General features: G+C 29.2%; 1 protein-coding gene and 3 pseudogenes across 1 annotated transcript; 2 read left to right on the top strand and 2 right to left on the bottom strand.

The window, feature by feature from the left end:
- Positions 1-1,944: 1,944 nt before the first annotated feature.
- LOC149890504 (uncharacterized) lies at positions 1,945-4,408 on the top strand (annotated as a pseudogene).
- A 2,672-nt stretch (positions 4,409-7,080) lies between these two features.
- On the bottom strand, positions 7,081-8,004 carry LOC149890503 (uncharacterized; annotated as a pseudogene).
- A 1,103-nt stretch (positions 8,005-9,107) lies between these two features.
- Positions 9,108-9,810, bottom strand: LOC149890502 (uncharacterized). Its single transcript, XM_090083476.1, has 2 exons — positions 9,547-9,810; positions 9,108-9,411 (listed from the first exon to the last, which is right to left on the bottom strand). Exons 1-2 carry the CDS (start codon positions 9,622-9,624, stop codon positions 9,130-9,132), a joined length of 360 nt encoding a protein of 119 aa, XP_089939602.1. The 5' UTR covers positions 9,625-9,810; the 3' UTR covers positions 9,108-9,129.
- A 9,116-nt stretch (positions 9,811-18,926) lies between these two features.
- On the top strand, positions 18,927-19,968 carry LOC149890501 (uncharacterized; annotated as a pseudogene).
- The last annotated feature ends 1,151 nt before the right edge of the window (positions 19,969-21,119 follow it).

Raw genomic sequence — 21,119 nt, 5'->3', positions numbered from 1 at the left:
AAGAGTCTTTAAAGATGTATTAAGAAAGAGTTTTAAGAGATTTTGAGTAACTCTCCTTATGAAAGAATTCTATGAGAAAAGAATTTCAAGAGATTTTAAAAATGATTTTAAGAGAAAAGGATATTTGAAGATTTAAAGAAAATTTTATGAGAAGAAATTATGGAGATTTTAAAGAAAACCTTATGAAAAGAGTTGGTGAGAAAAGATTTTTGAGTGACCTTAAATATGCGTTGTTATCTATGTTAATTTATTGTTATTTGTATCAGTTAATATTAAGAGAATATATATTGATGAGAAATAATTGAGAATATTCATTAAGGGATATAAGTAAGAGAAAAAAAACCAGTAGTATTCACATCCACGTTGTCTCAATTATAAAATATAAAAAACATACAAAAAACCCCCGCCCTCACAATATGTAAGATAATCATATATTCCATTTGTGGTCAGATTTTAACAAAGTTTCTTTTAACAATACCAAATATTTGAAATATATGATATGGTCATTATTATAATGCTGTTATTTGCAGTTCAATATAGTCTTGAATTTAGTCTTGATAGTATATATGCATGAATAGGCTTGTCGGTTTCTATTATTATTGGTGTCACACTAGGTTCATCAGCCAAGTGACTACTCAAATAAATAATACGCTTATATGGATTATATGATATATATGGATTGCATTATTGGTTTTTTTAAATTGGCAATAAGTTATATAATTAAGTTCAGTCTTGGTAATAAAAAAAAACTATAGCAACAGTATTAGCAGCAAAAACAAGTAATACTAGTAAGCCTAATAATAATAGAAACGGCAACAGCAACAATATCAATTGCTAAAACAATATGATATAACGGGCGCGGATCTGTATAAGTCACTAAAACAATATGTAGGTATGTGCGTATCCATCCAATTACGGCAGCGATTTTGTAATCAAAATCTGCGACCATTTTATTGTACTTGGCGTATGTGTTTAAGAATGCATTTTGTCGTGTTATTTTTTAGGATTTCATATCAACATATTTATTTTTTAAAAAGTAGAATAGTTAAACTTCATTTTTGTGTTTGTATTTTTTTTCAGTTATTACTGCTATTATTGAATTAACTGTTCTGAAAAACTTCGTCGTAGTTCAGATATAAAATTGATATCAAAGGTATATTGAGTCTTTTTTTAAATGTATTGGGCCAAGTTTAAAAACTATTTTTTTTATGTGCATGCGAAATTTCATTGAAAAATATTATGTAGCAGACACCTAATTTTTTGTAGCAGAATAGGTACCTTAGCTTAATATTTTTCGCAATATAATGGGGGATTGAGGGGGGGGCGGCCCTTCCAACGATTTTCTAACAAAATGAAATAGAACATTATTATAGCCAATTTCTTTAAAAACAAAAACGAATATCATCATAATAGCTTAATAATTTGAAAAAAGTATCTATATGATGCACCTCTTATTTGCTCAAAATAATCTCTTTGCATTATATTGTCATAATTATTTAAACTAAAATATATTTTATTGTTATTGTTTAATGTTGTTAAATAATATTGCATTATTTAATAACAATATGCTATCATTCAATAGTTTAATTTTATATTTGAATTTGTTGATAATTTATGATAAATTTTTTATGATGATTATGAATGAATGAGGTATGTGATGGTGTGCATTATATGATGCATCATATGGTCATTTTTTAAAAAAAAGAATTTAGCATGCAAATAATATTTATGTTATAATAAAGTTGCTCATAATTATTATCAAATAATAATTATGTGCTCTTTTGTCATCTTATAAAGCAATTTATGTGTTTTTGTCTAAAACAGAAATAAGTAAGTGATTTTTGTTTTTGAAAAAAAATGAAATTAAAGTAAATATTATTCTCTTAAAAAAAATTTTATTCATTTTAAAAATAATTATACTTGACATTTTAAGGTATCTTGGGATCCAAAAAGAATATGCGCGTGTTTTGTGGTGCAGCAAAAAAATATCTAGCATCAAACTTCACTTTGCCTTCACAAATAGACATAGACTGTAGAAATGGACATATACTGTTTATATTCATTAGCAATAATGAATCACAAAAAGCAACTATTGAACAAGTCAATAAGCTTTATGACTTCAAGATTTGTAGAAGTCATATTAAACTTCTTGTTAAAGAATCAAAAAACTGGGTATGCAATTTTGTAAGAGATTCTAAACATTTTGTTGACTTTTGCAATAAGCTTTTCTTTTGTCAAATGACAGTATTGCCAGCAGCACAGTCATTACTGTCCACCTCAAAACTACGTAACACTATTTCATCTTTGTCAGTTAACTCATCTCCTAAACATATTAGTGTTTTATCTTCATCTGATTCAAGACCATCATTATCCAGGTTAAGAGCTGACCAGTTAAAAGTGTTAAAGAAAAAAGCTAAGGTAAGGGCTAGATTTAAACATCTTTATGAGAGCATTGCTCGCAAAGACAAGACAATTAAAAGTTTGAGGAATAAATTAAAACTCCAACATTTTAACTTACAGTTAAAAAAGCTTCAAGTTGCAAATTTTTGTTTAAGAAAACAGCAAGAAATTGCCCAAACAAAGCTGTCTAATGAAGAAACCATCTTACGCCAACAAGTTACTGAAAAGAATGTAGAGATTTCTGCCCTTCAGAATGACATGCCTAAGTTACAGGAGAAGATAGAACAAGTTCAGCAAAAAGTACAAAACACCAAGTATAAAAATGTCTTCTCATGCAATATTAGGGCAATAATCTATGACATGTTGGCATGTCAAGTTCCTACTCACTGTGTGCCACAACTTCTTCATAAAGTTGGAGAACACACTGGATATATATTTAGTGAAATTCCACATCGCACAACTGTGGAGCAGATGATGCGTGGGCTAGGTGTTATTTCAGAACTCCAGACTGCTGAGATAGCATTCTCAACAAAAAATTTGACACTTGGTTTTGATACTTCAACCCAGAAGGGGGTTCATGTAAATGTTGTGCACTTAACAACTAAATCTTTATGTATGGTTGTAGCCATTGATCAACTTGCTGGAGGTACAGCTTATGACTATATGAATCATATTGCAAAGTCTGTGGATAATCTTGCTAAGATGTATAGTGGCTTTTACCAGAAACAATATACTGATGTACGAAGCACTATTATTGGCAACATAGCTTACACAATGAGTGACAGAGTGGCAGTGAACCATGCAACGATACAAAGTTAAATATTTTTTGGCAGAAATCATTAAATGAACTGAACTGTCACCTTCATCCCTAAGACACAATCACCACTGCTTGCAAGTCATCACTTAAAGCCTTGGAAACTTCAAAAGGCAAGCTTTTTGGCAGAGATTGCTTAGCAGCAAACATTGTTGTTCAGCTCAATAAACTCCGTTACAAGGACAGTAAAGGTAAATAAATAAAGGTAAAGGTAAATAAACTATTTATCATATTATTACTTTAATATTGTTTTGCTGATAAAATTATGGTTTTGAATAATATTCTGAACATAAAAAGTTTGTTGATTAGCATACTTGTTTCAATTATACAAACAAGTTCTTTGCATTGCACACTTGCTGATATTTTTTTTTTTTAAGGTGATCCAAAAGGCTTTGTTAATTTTTGGACAAACATGGCCTGCCCAGAGGATTAATACCACGCAAAAGAGGAAATAGACTGCACATCCTTTTTCATACATGTGGAGTTTTGATCCATCACTTCCATAAACTTCAAAGTTTTCTGTTTTCTGAAGTAGTTTTGTGTGGAGGACTAAGAAATTGTTTGTTCCAAGACTTCACATCTGAAACAGGTTAGAGTTTATGGTGTGATAATGACCTAATCATATACTTTATGACATATTATATTTAATTTAAGGTATCCGTGAGATGTGTGCCCTAGCATTAATTGGAAAGCTACTGACTGGTCCTTGGATGAAAAAGTTCTACGTTGCATCAGGTCATGGACTTGACTACTTGTCTGGCATTCAAGTTGTCAAAGATGTTCGCAATGAACTTGTTGAAAGCAGCACAATGGCCCTTTCCCTTATTCACAAAAAAACAGACTTTTTTGGCGGTGATCTCAATGATCCAGTTTTTAATTCAATTATTGACTTTTGCCCAAGGACTAAAGAAATGAGATGCGCATTAGCTAGCTGCCTAAATGCTATCATTAGTGTTATTGACCGTCAGTATGAGCGACAGTTCAACATGACCTCAACTGATCAATTGAATTCCCAAACACTATCGGCACGACCTCATAACATTGACTCTGAAAAACTTGTAGGTATGTTTAGCGCTGCAAAACAGAAAGCTTGTAATGCCACTCTTTGTTTCTTGTCATCAAAAATTCGCACAAGCAAAAATAGGACAACTGATTTCCTTTCTAAAAAACAAACTGATGTACGAAATAAATTGATAGCTTGGTCCATCTCCTTAGCCCGAAAAAAGCAGTTAGCAAACATACAATGCCATGAAGAAATGAAGGTGGAGTTGATTAAACGCATGGCGAAAATGATTAAAATTAAGGAGGACAAAGAAAGAAGAAAAGTAGAAAAAGTATTAAAATCCTGCATGCCTCAGCAGATAAAGCAACTGTTTCCTGATTTGGAAAGTAATGCGGCTGCAGATATTGAAGACATTCTCAATGGTACTGCTGTTGGAAGAAATATATGCCACATGTGGCATGATGCTGACACTAACAGCCAAGATATATACTATGGCAGACTTTTTAGCATTAAAAAAAAGAACAGTGCCATATATATAGTTTCTTATTGGAAACTAAATGAGAATGAGGATGATGATGGTGTTGAGTACGATATGACTAAATATCAACTCTCTGCATACATCATAAGCGGTGATATGGTGATATCATAAACAAATTGTGATTGAATTGATAATAGTATGGTAAGTTTTATTATAAAAAGTAAAATGGTTTATATGCTTGTGTTAATAGATATCATTTACAGATAATAGGTGAGTCAAATTGTTAGAAATATTTTTGCAAATGTAATTATTATATATATTATGCTCCTCCCAGCATTTTTTTTTTTTTTTTTGTAAAGTTATGAAATGATATATATTTCTCTCATTCATTATTTGTACATACCAGATCTTATTTCAGGAAGTGGGGAAGTTATTGACATCCAATATTTGCTTGGATGCTGATGCATTAACTAAACAAGATGCTGGTGTTTAGTAATTTTAATAAATCAGTATAACTTGATCATAGACTAGCCATCCTCTAATGGCTAGTCTATGAACAGATCTATACTTTTTCATTATCATTTTTATATATTACATCTATTTTATTTCAGGTATTATTGTGAGGATTTGTCAAAGCAAACATTAAGAGATCGACTTACTTCTATCGAAGTTTAAATGGTAAAATGTGTTATGCATCAGGAGTTAAGTTATTTTGATTTATTTTTACCCTAGGGCATACCAGATATAATTTATTTTGTTTATTATTGCAAGGTTTTATCAGAGCATGCTGAAAGTTAGACTTTTGCATCTGTAGATATTGATACCTTCAGAAGACAAGAATCTACATTTTCTATCTATGATGTCAATGCTGTTTGGTAAATAGAAAAGATGCGTCTTATTCACATTAGGCAGTCACAATCATCACGAAAAAGGCTATTTTCACAGCCACAATTCTGTTAAAAACATTACTAAGCAAATGAGTTTTTTTTTGTTTAACTATTTAGATTTATCGAAGTGTTCAATTTCTTGGGAGGGGGGGGGGAGTAGTAATCGAAATAAATCAATTACTACTTTTATTAAAGTGCTATCCGAAAACAGGATCACGAAAAATAGGTATAACTTAAAAAAACCATGAATCTTTAAGTTCGCTTTTCACTTTCTAGCTGGGTATATAAATACACACTGTACACAGCATAAAATAATATATAGTAAGGGAATACGCCTTTAATTATATACACAGTATTCATTACATTTTAAAATATTACATAATATAAGTATAATAAGGTATAATATTATAATTACTTAGAGCCTAATATAATATTATAATTACATAGAGGTTATTATTACGCTTGCATCCGCAATATTTATCATACTAATTTATAAAAGTCTATTATCAATTTTTAATTCATTATAAAAAAAAATTTATTTCTTTAATCAATATGATAAATTAATTAAAATAATAAAAAAATTTTTAACATAGCTTTTTTTATTAAAGCGTTGAGTTGAATGAAAACTTAACGGAAGAAAAATATTGCGCAAATAAACAATAAAGTTCGATTACAAAACTGCCGTTAGCCGAACATGAAATTTTTATGTTGGTCGCAGTTTTCTTAAGCAATCCTTCTTATGAAATTTTGTTACTTAAATGTGCATAACTTTTTGTAGAATTATTCGTTTTTTATGAAGTTTTCACCATTTAAATGTCGGTAACGAATAATAAGAACCTGGCAGGAATCTCTATAGCCAAAATCCGTAATTTACGCCAAATTTAAACTTTTAGGAATATTCCTTAAGCTTATAAACCCAAAACTAACGTGGCTGCTGTTAAATTTAAGCTGTATGGCCTACTTCAATCAGTCGTTAGATGAAAAATTCTTACGCAAGTCTTACAAAATATTTTAAAATTCTTTTCAATAAGTAAGCAAATCCCTAAATCATTTCCATATTGTATCCGAAAAATTCTAAAAGATCTTTTATAAATATTAGATACATTTTCTAATAAATCAGTAGGACTTTAAACTATGTGGCCATTGCCACAATAGCCATCCCTTAGATCCGCGCCAGTATAAATAAAATGATAGTAAAGGTGAGTTTCCACTCATCCGTTTTTGCTACGGGAAAAAGAAAGAGAAGGGAAAATTAATCACGTGAGCGTGCGCAATTTGTAATTTAATTTTGAAAATTATTCACTGCGCATGCTCAAGTGATTAATTTTCCCATCCCTTTCCCTTTCCCGTAGCAAAAACGGATGAGTGGAAACTCACCTTCACAATTTACAAATGTTAACCAAATTGTCCAATAATATATAATTAGGAATAATATTGGTTGTAATGAAAAAGGTTTCAAGATATGTGCTGTGCTGTAAAACATACACCCTGAAGAAAAAAAGACGAATTGTGTGCAAAACGTAAAAAAAATATGAGTTTACAAATACCAACTTGAAGAGCATAAAAAAAAGCATTAATTTGCTTATGCTCATTGAGTCTGTAATAAAATTTATATGGTTGAAAAAACTTAGTACTACTTTATTCATTGCAATTTCATAGCCGATCTTACCATCACTTTTGTAAGCACTTTGACTAGGTCGCCTATCTGGTTACAGCAATCTTTGATTGCCCAGATTGCCAATTGACCATAGAAAATTTGAAAGCACTTTCTTATCATTCTTTTTTTCTTTGACAGCTTCAAGCTCTCGTGAGTTTTTTTCATCATCATTAAGAACAATTGCTACACTGCAATTAGCTTGTGACATTTCCGCTACAAAATTATTTATAACCTCATCGTTTTGGCTCCTTTCGATTGGATCATAAGAGTTTGAATGACCATGTCCTTCACCATTCTGATGAAAAAGAAATAACCCAACTATATTTACAAATAAACCAATTGCACCAACAATAAAAACAAGTTTTGGCTGCTCTACTTGTTCTGGAATTGCAAATCTTCTAAGTGATTCTATAAGACTGTTGAAACAAAGAGCAGAAAGAAACACAGAGTTGACTAAAGCTCCGATTACTTCAGCACGAACCCAACCATATGTAAAACGACTAGTGGTTTCACTACGTTTGGAACAGTGTAATGCAACGAAGCCAACAATCATTGACACAACGTCTGATAACATCTGAAAAGAATCAGCAACCAAAGCCATTGATTTAGTCATAAAACCGACCACAAGCTCCACAATAAAAAATGACATTGTTAATGACAGCATTGAAACAAATGAAGCATTTCGACTGATCTTACACCACGGCATTTTGTTTGAGTTGATGTTTCTGTTAAGTTTTTGATATTTAGTAATACCGTTGAAAGCGATCTTCGTTACAATTTATTTTCTAAGGGTAATCCTACAGTTGTAAAATAAGTGCAAAATAAATTTATTATTTAAGCCATTAGCGATCTCGTTCGCGGAGACTTAAAAAGTTCCTATAATGATTCTAAAGACCAGGGGCCAATGCTATAAACATAAAAAACGAAGTTTTTTCCGTAAAACACGAAGTTTTTACCGTAAAAAGCGAAGAAAAAAAAAGTCCATTGCTATAAACATTCTAAAAACTCCGTTTTTAAGATAAAAACTTTGCTATTAAATCCAATGCTATAAACGAGCAAGGGAATTGCCTTTTCAGATAAAAAATGCGTTTTTTCGAAAAAAAACTTCAGATAGATTTTTGATCTCAATTTTAGATATTTTCTTCGTGATTTTTGGCGGCCATTGTTGGAATAACGTTAGCGCTTCAAAATCATTGAACATTCTTTGTTTGTGTTTTTATGCAGATATTTTATAGATAAAGCTCAAAAGGATTTTGGTAACTTCATAATAAACTAATTACTTAAAAACTGCATTTAATCTATTATTCAGTTCCTTGTTGTGCTTCGTTAACAATGCATGTATGAATTTAAAATTCCATACTTATTTATGAATGTTTTCGATAGTAATTCTGGTTAAACAAATTTTTCATAGTGTTTGACTAAAGAAAAGTATAAATAGTCGATAAATATGCCATATAATACACAAATACACAACAAAATAATACACAAATACACAACAAATAAAATGCTGTCTAAAGAACTTAAAATGTTACTAGCAATATAAATAAGAGAAAACAAAGAGGTTCTTCTTGGGAAGCTTAGTATGTTTTAATTAGCAAACTATTTAAATAAAAATATGTATTGCTACATTATATTTTATATATATGTATATATATGTATGTGTATATATATATATATATATATATATATATATATATATATATATATATATATATATATATATATATATATATATATTTAAATATATATTTACAAATGTTATAGTATAAGTATGTAATATATAGTATATATTAACATAATATAAGTATGTAATCAATCATATTTCTAAATAAAGATTTTACATTCATGTAAATATATATATACTTCCAATAGTTTTATTAACTTAATACACTAACATTGAAAATAGCTTCTCCTACACTGTATAATACTATAAATTGTGTTGGTAAAGATTCCATGACAGTCTCTGAGAACATGAAAAAAAATATTTGTGCCAATAAAATGAAGAAATACCATTATTTGGAAAAGTACTGAAATGCTTTTATTTCGCTTAGTATAATGTTGCAAATCATCTTTAAGCCTAGTTTCTAAAAAATCTAATACAGCTCTTGGGACTCGATACTGCTCTCGAAAAACGTTGTCAGAAGCATCTTCGTTAAAAAAGCGACCATTAAACTAAAATGATATTGAAAAACAAAACAAAAATATAATTTCTGCGCCTATTTAGTATGATTTCTGATTTTGTTCGATAAAAAATCATTAAAAAAAAATATATATATAGTAATTTTAAGTAATGTTTTAAACACCAACCTCTCGAGGCAATCGGTGGCGAAGCTCATTTTCTGCAACTTCGAAATCTAAGTCTTCATCCGAAAAAATTAAATTCATGTTTCTACTTTAATTTTAAACAGATTTTTTAAACACCAAATACTAGAATTTAAAAATATTCATAAAAATAGAATAGACAGCACAGCATACTTAATGACTAATTAAATTCATTAAGTAGGCCTAATAAATAAAAGTTACAATAAAAATTACTATTATATTACTACTATATATTACGGATAAAAAAAGTTCGTGAACTTTAGTGACGTTTACGTTTTATGCTTTATAACAATGGGCGAAAAAAATACAAACAGCGATAAATTCTTCGAGATTACGAACTTTTTTTCGTACGTGAAAAATTGCGTTTTTACGAAAGATTTTTTTTCTCGAAAAAAACTTCGAATTGTTTATAGCATTGGCCCTAGTAGATGAATTTAAAAGTAGTTAATTGCTTGTTGTTTACTACTTACTAAATAAAAACGAACTATTCAGTGCAGAATAAACTAATAAAATTAATTTTAATATATAATGTATACGTATAAAATATTATACATATAAGCATATATATTTTTTATAATAACTGTAATATGTTTAATATTATAAAGGAAATCTATAGTATAAAGGAAATATGTAGTATATTTAGCAAAAAATAAAAAGTTAAAAAATTCATGAATTATTATTACTTTTACGTCTCTTTGGTATCACGCTTTTCTTTTTGGTTTTGGTTTTCCATTTACGTTTCACAACGTAAATTTTATGTTAATTGTTTTCGTTTTCACCTCCGTAGAGTTTATTCCAGTAAAAAAATTAATTTTACGCCGCTTAACTGCCGAACTACCGATGCTTCAATTGTTTAGGTACATGCGTATCTGCGATTTACGGCACCGATTTTAAAGATAAAATCTGTGACCATTTTTTTACCGCGTGCTCGAGGTAGGTGTTGTAAGGATGGATTTTTCTCGTCTTTTATTAAGAATTTTATATTGACTTAGATAATATTTTAGAAGTAGAGTGTTGTAAGTTTATTGCAATTTGTTTTTTTTTTTGCAGTTACTAACGTTTTTAGTGATTTCATTGCTATTGAAAACTTCATTCCTGTTCTGAAAGTGAATTGACATTGAAGGGATGATGGGTTTTTTTCTAACTTTTGAATCAATTTCATATATCTATTTTCTATGTACCTGCCAAATTTCATTAAAAAATAATGACACGCTCATATTCTATTTTTGCACGCAGTAAAGGTACCAAATGATTTTTTTAAAGTATTCAAAACATGATTTACACACAAATACACACAAAAAAAACATATTTTGTTATTAGTTGAATAAAAATATAACCGAGGCAAAGTAATGCGTTAAAAACTAAACAATGAAGTTCTATTATAAAACCACCGTAAGCCGAACGCTAATTTTTTAAGTTGGTTGCAGTTTTCTTAAGCATTCCTTATAATGAATTTTTGTCATTTAAATGGGCATAACTTTTAGTAGAATCATTAGTTTTTTATGAAATTTTCACCATCGAAATACTGATTTAAAGCTCTTTACAATGATGTATAATAATTAAATATTTGAATAGTTTAAAAATTTTGCACACGTACCTAAATTGTTCAGTTAAATTTCTTTAAGTTGAATACCAGTTATCTTTACTTTTATTATCCTAAACTGCTTTCTTTGGCCCCTTGAAAGTTCAATTGTGAAAAACTCTTCGCTTAAATCGAACATTCTTTAAGTCAAACCGATATTCCTTGGTCCCATAGAGGTTCGACTTACCGGAATTGAAATGTAATTGCAGCAATCGCTGTGTTTTTAGGGCCATTGGTTCGGAACTGGAAACGAACTCGTAAAATGTTTGATTAATTTACATGGTATTCAGTCCTACTATGTTTTAATAATAATTAGACTCAACAATACACATTAATGACATAATTTTTTTTCATGAACAGCAGTTTCACAATGTGGACCGTTTTCCTTCGTTGTATTACATCAGCTTTCTATTTATTCTGCTCTATAAAAGCTCTTCAATGCTTCGTGCATTTTATCATGCGTTTCAATTTACATTATCTGCTTTTTAACTGACACAATAGGCCAAGCATAATATCCTGGTATAACAAAACAGATTGTATAATGAGCGATTGAATGTACCTTTGCGAGCACAAGTTAAAAAAAATTAGTCCTCAAATAAACGCAAACCAAATTTTTAATAGTTTGATGATTAAAAAATGTGATCACCTTGAAATACCAGTTTACAAGCCAAAAAATACCAATTTACAAGCCAAGAAATACCAGTTTACAAGCTTACAACGATTACTTGAGTTTTTTAGAAAGATAAATTATGGTTATAATATGATGCAAACTTTAAGAAGAGTGGATTTATATGGAACTAATTTTTTTATTATCATTATTGAGGTCCTATAAATATTTAAAATTCAGATCAAATATTTAATAGGTGATAATCAATGTTTCAGCATCAAAATTTTTTTTACTCAAAAATTGTTTTACAAACCTGACAAGCGCTTACTTAAGAAAGATACAAATTTTTTTTTTTTTTTTTTTCATAATGCTATTTCAAGTTATCTACAGATCATTTGCAAAATGGTTGATTTAAAAAAGAACCATTACGGAAACTTGCGCCGCTTTTATTGGGGTAATAAAAACGGCGCAAGTTTCTTTTAGCAAAGCGATCTAAAGCGGGATTTTAAGACTGGACTTCACTTTTTAGCTATTATGTATGTCTATTTGCTGATCATTCTCTATTCCTAAGCCGTTCTGAGGTTCATTCCATAATTTATTGCGGTCAAATTCACTGTAATTCAGACAAAATGAAAGTACTGCTGCTATCAAAAATTTAACGGGGTAAATTGGACCAAACCACTTAACGACAGATTGCATTGTGGCAGTAATTTGAAGTTACGTTTTATCTCGTGGGCAATCTACAAAGTTGTGTTTAAATTACAACTGATTTTGTTTTAACTTACAAGATTTACTAATCAAAACTTTCTTTGTTCGATTTTTGGAAGATAAAATCTTTTCTTTTTATTGAAAACAATTGTTAAATGATTTACTTGCCATTCTGTGTTCAAGTGCATTTTTTGTACAAATGCTGATGATGTCAGGCGATTTTAATTTTCTTAGCTTAAAATTAAATTCATATTGTTACATAATTTAATAAGTTGATTAAGGTTTACTTAATTTTATTACGGTTTAAACCAAAATAAATACTGCGTATTTTTAATGATTGCATTAACTTCGTTGAGTTGTATTTTTAACAAAAAAATGTGAAAAGCTCAATTGAAACAGCATGACAGCGCTACTGAAGTATTACGGCATAATAATATACCGGAGACTACAGAAATTGTCGAGAACAGAAAATTAGATTTGTAAATAATCTATTTGTTTAGAAAAGTCATGGTACGGAGTGCTTTGAAAGACTGTTGTTACGATCAATCTCGGATTCTTTGTTTCTATTACTTTATTCAGTCCTTAAATTGTTTAGTTGTTTGGGATCAACAATATTATTTTATACTTATATCGATCATGGCTTCTCTTACTTCTTTAAAATTTTTTTTTTTTGTATACTAAAAATTATGTAAAAGTTTATTTTTATTACTTCGTTTATTTCCTTTTAAAATATTAAAGTCTTTATCGTATTTAGGTTATTGTTGAATGCAAACATTTGATTGACTAAAAAGTTTTTCCCAAAAGTTTCACATAACAAACTATATACTTTTTTAGCTTATCTTTTGCTTTAGTAAATGAACTACAATGAATTGCGTAGGATTTCGTAAACTTCTCGTACAAGTAGATAAAATCATCAAAATAAAAATCTAATAGTGCTCTTAGGACATTTTGAACCAATAACTATACTATTTTTAATTTCTTCGCGTTTGTAAAAATATTGTAAAACACATGTCATTGCAAATCGTATTCACTAAGAATGTAAAACTCTTATTATTGTGAGGAGGGAGAATTCAGATAAGAAAAGCCATTGGGAAAAGACGAACAGACGATGATTCATCTACTTCTTATGTAAGTAAAAAATAAAGCAGATAGAAAAAAGTAAATAAAAATAGCTGGAAAAAGACTTAAACTGGAAGACTCGTCAACCATAAAACGGAGAGAAGAAATGTTAAAAACACCCTGTCAGATAAGTAAATGATGAATTGACATCGCAGCCAAAAACAAGATAAAACTATAAAAGCTCAAAAAAAAAAAAAAAATGATAATAAAGTTTCACAGGAGTAAAAAGGATAAGAAGAAGAAGGAATTTCGGAGAATACGGAGTTTTACAAAGAAATAAAAGCTTTACAAAAGAATTTTAAAGAGAGAGAATTTTTGTGATTGATATTTATGTATAATAGAATATAGTGAGGGCGGTAAATATAACTTTAATACATCATCCTATAACAAACTAATAAACGTACATTATTTATTAAAAACCGCCCTCACATTATATAATATTAGTGTTATTATATATTTTTTGTAATATAGTTATTATATATTCTTAGTAATTATTATAATTGTTTCACATTTGTTTTTTAATTAATTTTTATTACGTATCTAGTCTCTATCACAGTTAAAATAGAAAGGTGCACAAAATGGCAAAAAAAAACAAAAAAAAAAAAAAAAACAAGAAAATACACTGCCGAGCAACTCGATGCTGTATTTGCACATATGCTATAATATGTTCATGAAAGTCCATTTGCTAAAATACGCTCGTCATAGTTCATATGCTAAAATATATTCATCATAATTCTTAATACGATAATATAATCATAATTGTTTATGTAACTTGTAAAGCTTTAGTCTATTTGCTATAAGTTCATAAATATTCATATACTAAAATATGTTCATCATAGTTCATACGCTAAAATATATTCATAATATATTTATTCGCAACATTTATTTATATTTTATAATTATATATTATATTTCATAATATAATATATTCGCAGCATATTTATATTACTATTACCCAAATTGAATAACTCTAAATTGTATAAGAGCACTTCTATTATCAAGTAATGCTTTAACAAATGCAACAGACAAATATTTTGTTGTTTAAAAACTACCGATGTATTGCTCACCTTGAGGAAATTTTATTTGGAAATGTTTATAAAGATAGAATTATTTTCAATTCAAATCTAGAAAACATTTTAATTAATTAAATGAACTAACTAACTTAATGCTGAAACGTTTTTTTTTATTAGTCTTTATGATTGGTAATATTATAAAGACTAATAAATCTTTTCTAATAACACCAATTTTATCTGTTAATTCTCTATTCTGGCTATTTAAGGCTTTCACACTATTTCATCTGGCGCATCGAGGCATTCTTCTCAGTTTTACAAAAAAGTCTCTTTCATTGATTTATATTTACATATATTATTAATTTATTATGCTACAAGTAATCCTAGCAAACAGTTAAAGATCAAAATATCAAATAGTGAGACAATCGCTTTAAACTTTGTCTAGCTTTCAAACCAGCGTTTTCAACCCCATTGGATTTCTTTTCTTTAAATAGTTGTCTATAAACGTCATGTCTAAAAATTGAAAAAAAAAATGAAAAAACGAAGTACTAAAAAGGCTTAAAGATCTAAGAACTTCAGGCGAAAAAATTTTAAAATGTCAGCACACTTACCTGATGGTTATATTTAACTAAAGCAAAACACTGAAGCATATAAAATTAAGACAGGAAATTAAAACTTGCTTCGAACGTTGCATGAAAATCAATTTTTAATTTTACGAAAAGTAAATATAAGAAATATTAAACAAAAAACAAAATAATTTATCATTTCACACAATGTAAAAAAGAAAACAAACATTCTATCTTTAATAAAAGTTTTATAATAAAATTCTATTCTATAATAAAAAGAATAAAGTTTCAACGTCTCCTGAAAGAGAAATGTATTTTTTCTGATTTAGGAATAATCAGAAAACTTTTTTTTACTAATAGTTATAAAGCTCCATTTATCCGTAAATGTCATTTTTTGTAATTATATACTTTACTATTTATAGTATATTTATAATAAATTTATTGTTAAATTTATGTTTATTTTTATTATTTATACCTACTAATACTTGCGAAATGTTACAATTGGTCAAATGATTTGTTTATTAATCATGAAAAAACCAGCCATATTTTTACTATTTCTTAATGCGATGCTTTAATAAGAGTTTTCACTCTATTTGGTAATATTATAAGGATTTTACCAAAATTATCGTCATTTTGTAGCGTGCTCCGTAATAAAATTTTCTTTTTTAGTCAAACAGGCTCTAACATATACATATTATAATTTTTTGTATTATACTGATAATTTTTAGATGTTATGTTGCTGTTTTTCCTTTACATCAAATTGTCGGTAAAGAAAATTGTTTATAATAGAAGACGAGTTGTTGTTACAGTGCAAAGTATCCGTTTGTTTTTTTTTGTGATGGTTATTCTGGTAAAACTATGTAAATTTCTTTCGTACTCCCTTTAAGCAGATTGTTTTAGGTAAGAAAATAGAATCTCACGTGCAGTGAAATAAAAAATTATTTATTTAATTAGTGTATAATAGCTAACAATAGAGAATCCGTGTGATTCTCTATTGTAAACTAGTTAACACTGGGGGAATGTTAACTCGGTTTGTAATGACTGAAAAAATCGCTTTAAAGAAATTCCGCAAGCGTGTCACTCTCTAGTTTTAAGTGAAGCTACTAGATTAGTTTTTTTTAATATCTTTGAATTATCTTTAGAAAATAGATTACAGAATACTTCTTACAAATGGTAACGATAAAAAAATTAAAAACTTTGAGGGCTGGAGTTTATTACGTTACTGGAGTTTTTAAAATCTCGGCTTAAGAAAACACTTTTTTTTTTTGGCTTCCAATAAATTACGAAAAAGTAAATTCTTAAGGTTCTGACGGTATAATTTCATACATTAATGCGATATCATTCAATGATGACATTAGTTAATCCTTCTTGTTCCTTTTATGAATTTAATTTTTAATCCAGATATCCTGTCAGGTTTGAAAAATGTAATTATATATGATATTTTGAATATGAAAGATAAAATTAACGGAAGTTTCAAGTTTTGCGGACCAATTAAAAAGTTTTAAAAATTTATATTTAAGTAGTAAAACAATGTTTTGAAATTACAAAAATAAGGTAAAAACGCTCTAGAAAATCTCGAAACTTTAAAAGAACATTCTGTCTTTATTTTATTATCTGTAAAAAACTAAATACAAATATTAAAATGTGGGAAGAAAGCCAAGATTTTTCTACCGAAAGACGTATTTATACGACCACTACAAGATATTTATAAAATTCATTTACTTTTCTCCCACCAAAAGACAGCATTTTTGTTTAGCATTGTTCCAAATCTTCTTGAAGAACACGCAGAGTTAAATCTTCTTAAAAATATTTGATATATTGCAAAATTTTAATATATGTTGGTGTATCAAAGTTCTATTGCTATGACTGTTATTTAATTCTGGGTGAAAAGGTGAAGCAAAAAGGATAACACCGTTTAATGAACCAAAGTCATTCTAAAACAGCTTCTGTTAAATCAGAAGAATGTAAATAGTAAACACTAGATAATCGGTCTTGAGTCTCAATTTCTCGTCTGGTATCGGTATCGAAATCACGCGATACTGGTATCGAAAGTGTCGTTAATGTTGGTACCGTTTGGTTTCTACTTCGAGATCACGCGATATCGAAGTATCGGTTTGTTGGTATCGTTTGGTCACGGTGCAATACCTTACGGTATCGATATCGATACTAGTATCAAAAGTTATCGGTTATGTTGGTATTGTTTGGTACCGATAGTATCATTTGGTATTGCAACTAGGGTCATCATGAGAACTTCCATATTATTTTTATATACGATTTGTAATATGAAATAGTAAATTCGTATAATTAATTAGATAGATATATGGCTCATTTATTATAAAAAAAAGATTCTCTAAGCTGGTTGTATGACATCATGTTTATCATCTGGTATCCTTATATTTTTTTTCTACCGTGATTAAAAGGAAGGAAAAGATTTTTTCAATATTTATTTCTATATTAAATTTTTACAAATTATTAAATTATGTTAAACAGTGTGTAAGGGCGGACAAAAAGGTATGGGAGGGGGGTGGTATTCGGGGTAACTACCCCCTTCCCCTACCTAAGAAATGTCAAACTTCAAAATATTATTGATAAAATTAAAAAAATAAGAAAAAAATAAAAAAAATTTATATAACCATTCAATATATTTAATATTACTAACTATCTTATAACTTTTCTAAAATCATTCTAAATATCAAATGAAACAGTTGTTTTGTTTTGAAAAAATGAAAACCTTATTTTTTGTATTTTTTTTGGTCCGACTCCCCCCCCCCCCCCTAGAACAATGACCTGGATCAGCCCCTGCAATGTGTAATTTTCCATGTCGTTATTCCAACTCTATCGAATTTTTTCAAGCGAAAATTTTCCTTGCGGATATAATCTGCAAGGGAATAGTTTTGCAATCATTAAAGAGTGTTTTTCATATAATTCTTCAAAGAAAATTACTTGTGATGCAATGGTTAATGATTATTCTAAAAGAGTATTAGAAATGGTTGTTCAAAGGGAATTAGTTTTGAAACTATCATTAATTAGAGTTTTTCATGTAATTCTCCAAAGGGATTAACTTTTGATGCAATTGTTAATGATTATTCTAAACGCTTATTAGAATTGATTGTTCAAAGGGAATTGATTTTGTAACAGTCACTATATTTATTTTAATTCAGTATTATTTAATTCATAATAAATCAGTTAATTGTGTGATATCGCATTCGTATTTTAATTTCTCTTCTGGTATCGTTGCTTTAATTAAATCTCTCATGGTATCGTAATTTTCGCTTTGTTCTGTGTTCAACATTCAACAACTAAACTTTAGTTTTAAACAATTAAACAAAAGTATACTCTAGTTATTAAAGAAAGTTAATCTTCACTCGTAGTGCCTTTTAAAACATCTTTAACCTGGGATTATTTTAAGAAAAATATAGGTAAGCTTTACTTGCTAAATATTTTTTATACTTAATCTCAAAAGGTAATTGCCGGCAATGTCGGGAAATAATTCTAAAATTAATTACCGGCCCAATTATTGTTATTATATTAACTTCCTTAAAGAAGAAGGTTCTGTTACATGCAGTGATCACAAACTCAAAATTGCACTTCAAAGAACAGCTGAGGGTACCCCGGAACTGAAAGATGATTTTCTTAAAGCCAGCTCACTTACTACCAGGCTTCATAAATCAATAGCCTTCAGTGCTTCGTTGAAAGGTGCTTGTTCTAGGTTAGATGTGAGTAATCTCAAAATACCCTCCACAGTAACCACGAGATGGAATAGCAATTACGATATGCTGCACGTCATACTTCGACTGAAGGTTCTACTGATATACTTACGCGACACAGACGGTGATGATTGGAAGAAAACCGTACCTAGAGATGAACAGTTCCTACTCTTTGAAGCTATTGTTCCAGTGCTTAAATCTGTTCAAGAATTATCAGTTTTTTTATCTTCTGACACAGAGATCCGAATTGACATGCCACTGTAGAAAGTAACAGCACTCATCAACTTCATCGAGAAAGAAAAAAATAGTTATGTTACTCATGGAAACAACCAATCAGTAAAAAAATTCATGGAGGACTTATTATCAGAACTAAGTAAAAGATTCCCAGACAAAGGCCGTAAATTACCCGCATTTGCACTAGAACATTACTTTCATCCATTTTTTCGTGGATATCTTCTTGATGTTGACGATAAAAATATTCAAAAACTGGTTGAAAACCATCCCACAACCAAAGAATACTTTGAGAATTCTTCATTGTCTGTCTTAAGCTCCTGTTAAAACAACGGTAGTAACGATTCCATTGCTGATAATGCACAAGGTTGGGAGGAAAATGAGTACAATATTATTTTAGCAAAGTATAATGAAGATACTAATTCACATCATATACACGAAAACCCTCCTATTAAACTTGAAATGGAAAAATACCAAAAAACAATAAGATCCAAAAATGCAGGAAAAACTAACACCTTAGCATGGTGGAAGCAGCATGCAGCGGAACTTCCTACCCTTTCAGGTGTTGCAAGATTTTGGTTGGAAACTCAAACAACCTGAAAGAGCATTTTCTGCTTCTTGCCTTCTCATCACTGATCGTAGATACAATCTCGATAGTGACAAGGCAGATAAGCTTGTAATTATAATGCAGAACTATTCCGCTCTTGAAAATTACATTAAAAAATGGCCCATCGAACAAGAAATTGAAAGTGATATAGGACATGAATCAGACTTATCTTTGCCAATATTAATAGAAGAAAATCATAAAATACCAACGAAATTACGGCAAAGGAAAAAATAACAAATGGATGATAGCCAAAGTATTGTAGATTTTTAAAAAACAATAACTAAATCTCTAAAAAGCAATTGTACTTGTATTTTGTCAATAAAAAATTCAATAAGTCACATTCTAATTTTTTGTTTTTTTTGTTTTATTGAGAGTCTCGATTCGAGACCATGAGATACTATACGATTCTTTTTATTATCAGTATCGTTTGGTATCGAAGAGAAACTGTTAGTATCGACATTGGAGCATTAGCGATACCACATGATACGAGACCTTCCTTCTCGGTATCGAGTGGTATCGAACCGGTACTGATAGTATCGACATTAATATATAAGCGATACCACGCGATACGAGACCATTCTTCTCGGTATTGACTTATACGATACCGATTATTTAGTGTCTAGTAAATAGAACAGAGACTTTATTAAGATGACGAATTTGAAAACGAGTTTTTAAGAAAGATTAAAGATCGCTGCAGATTGTTTGAATGCGAACAAAACGTTTGTATTTTTCATTAGTTTTGATGCTTTTTTAAATTCTGATTTACTACGAATTTTATTATTTAGAAAGCTAAATTATACTAAACTTATTTCTTCGGTCTTTTTTAATTTTCTATTTGATGCTCGATTATATTCATATAACATTACTACTTACCAAGTAATAAACCAAAAGGTTTAAAAGTAGAATAAATATTTTATAAAGTTAGTGCCGTTCAATGTTATTATCGAAAAGTTTTATTGCAGAATATTGTGTTTAAAACCTCCTTAGTTCAAAAACATTTTGACCCTTGAAACTTTGCGTTAATCAACAAAAAGGACCAGAAGTTTTCCTGTGTGGGCTGTTCCGGCAAGCTAGCTTCTCAGCGCTGAAATTAGCTTTACAGTATTTAGATTGAGCGGGCGTAGCGAACACATATGCGCTGTCGGCTACGTAGAATTCTATGAAAATAAATTCAATAATTCTATGAGTTATCCCCTGTAAAATTCCATGAAAACTTTAAAAGTTTTCATGGAATTCTACAGGAATAAACAAAGAACATCTTTCCTTTGAATAATCACCCCCTCATGCGTGGATTTTTGAATATGTATTTCTAATTCATACCAGTGATAATTTAAAACATGACAAGCAAGTGGAAATGAAAATAAACAAAAGTGTCACGAAAAAAAAAAAAAAAGAAAGGAAAAAATTAGATGTGAATTTGA

Source organism: Hydra viridissima, unplaced genomic scaffold, assembly GCF_058129835.1.
Source record: "Hydra viridissima isolate aposymbiotic clone 2 unplaced genomic scaffold, HvirCarnegie_v1 scaffold_3, whole genome shotgun sequence".
Classification (NCBI taxonomy): domain Eukaryota; kingdom Metazoa; phylum Cnidaria; class Hydrozoa; order Anthoathecata; family Hydridae; genus Hydra; species Hydra viridissima.
The sequence above is the reverse complement of the archived record's forward strand: the minus strand, read 5'-3'. Positions and strand labels throughout refer to the sequence as shown.

What these genes read in the sequence shown, in the direction of transcription:
- LOC149890502 (XM_090083476.1), bottom strand. Translation starts at nt 9,624, where the DNA reads ATGAATTTAATTTTTTCGGATGAAGACTTAGATTTCGAAGTTGCAGAA. An exon ending in GCCACCGATTGCCTCGAGAG is followed by an intron (nt 9,412 to 9,546) that starts GTTGGTGTTTAA and finishes ATATCATTTTAG; the next exon opens with TTTAATGGTCGCTTTTTTAA.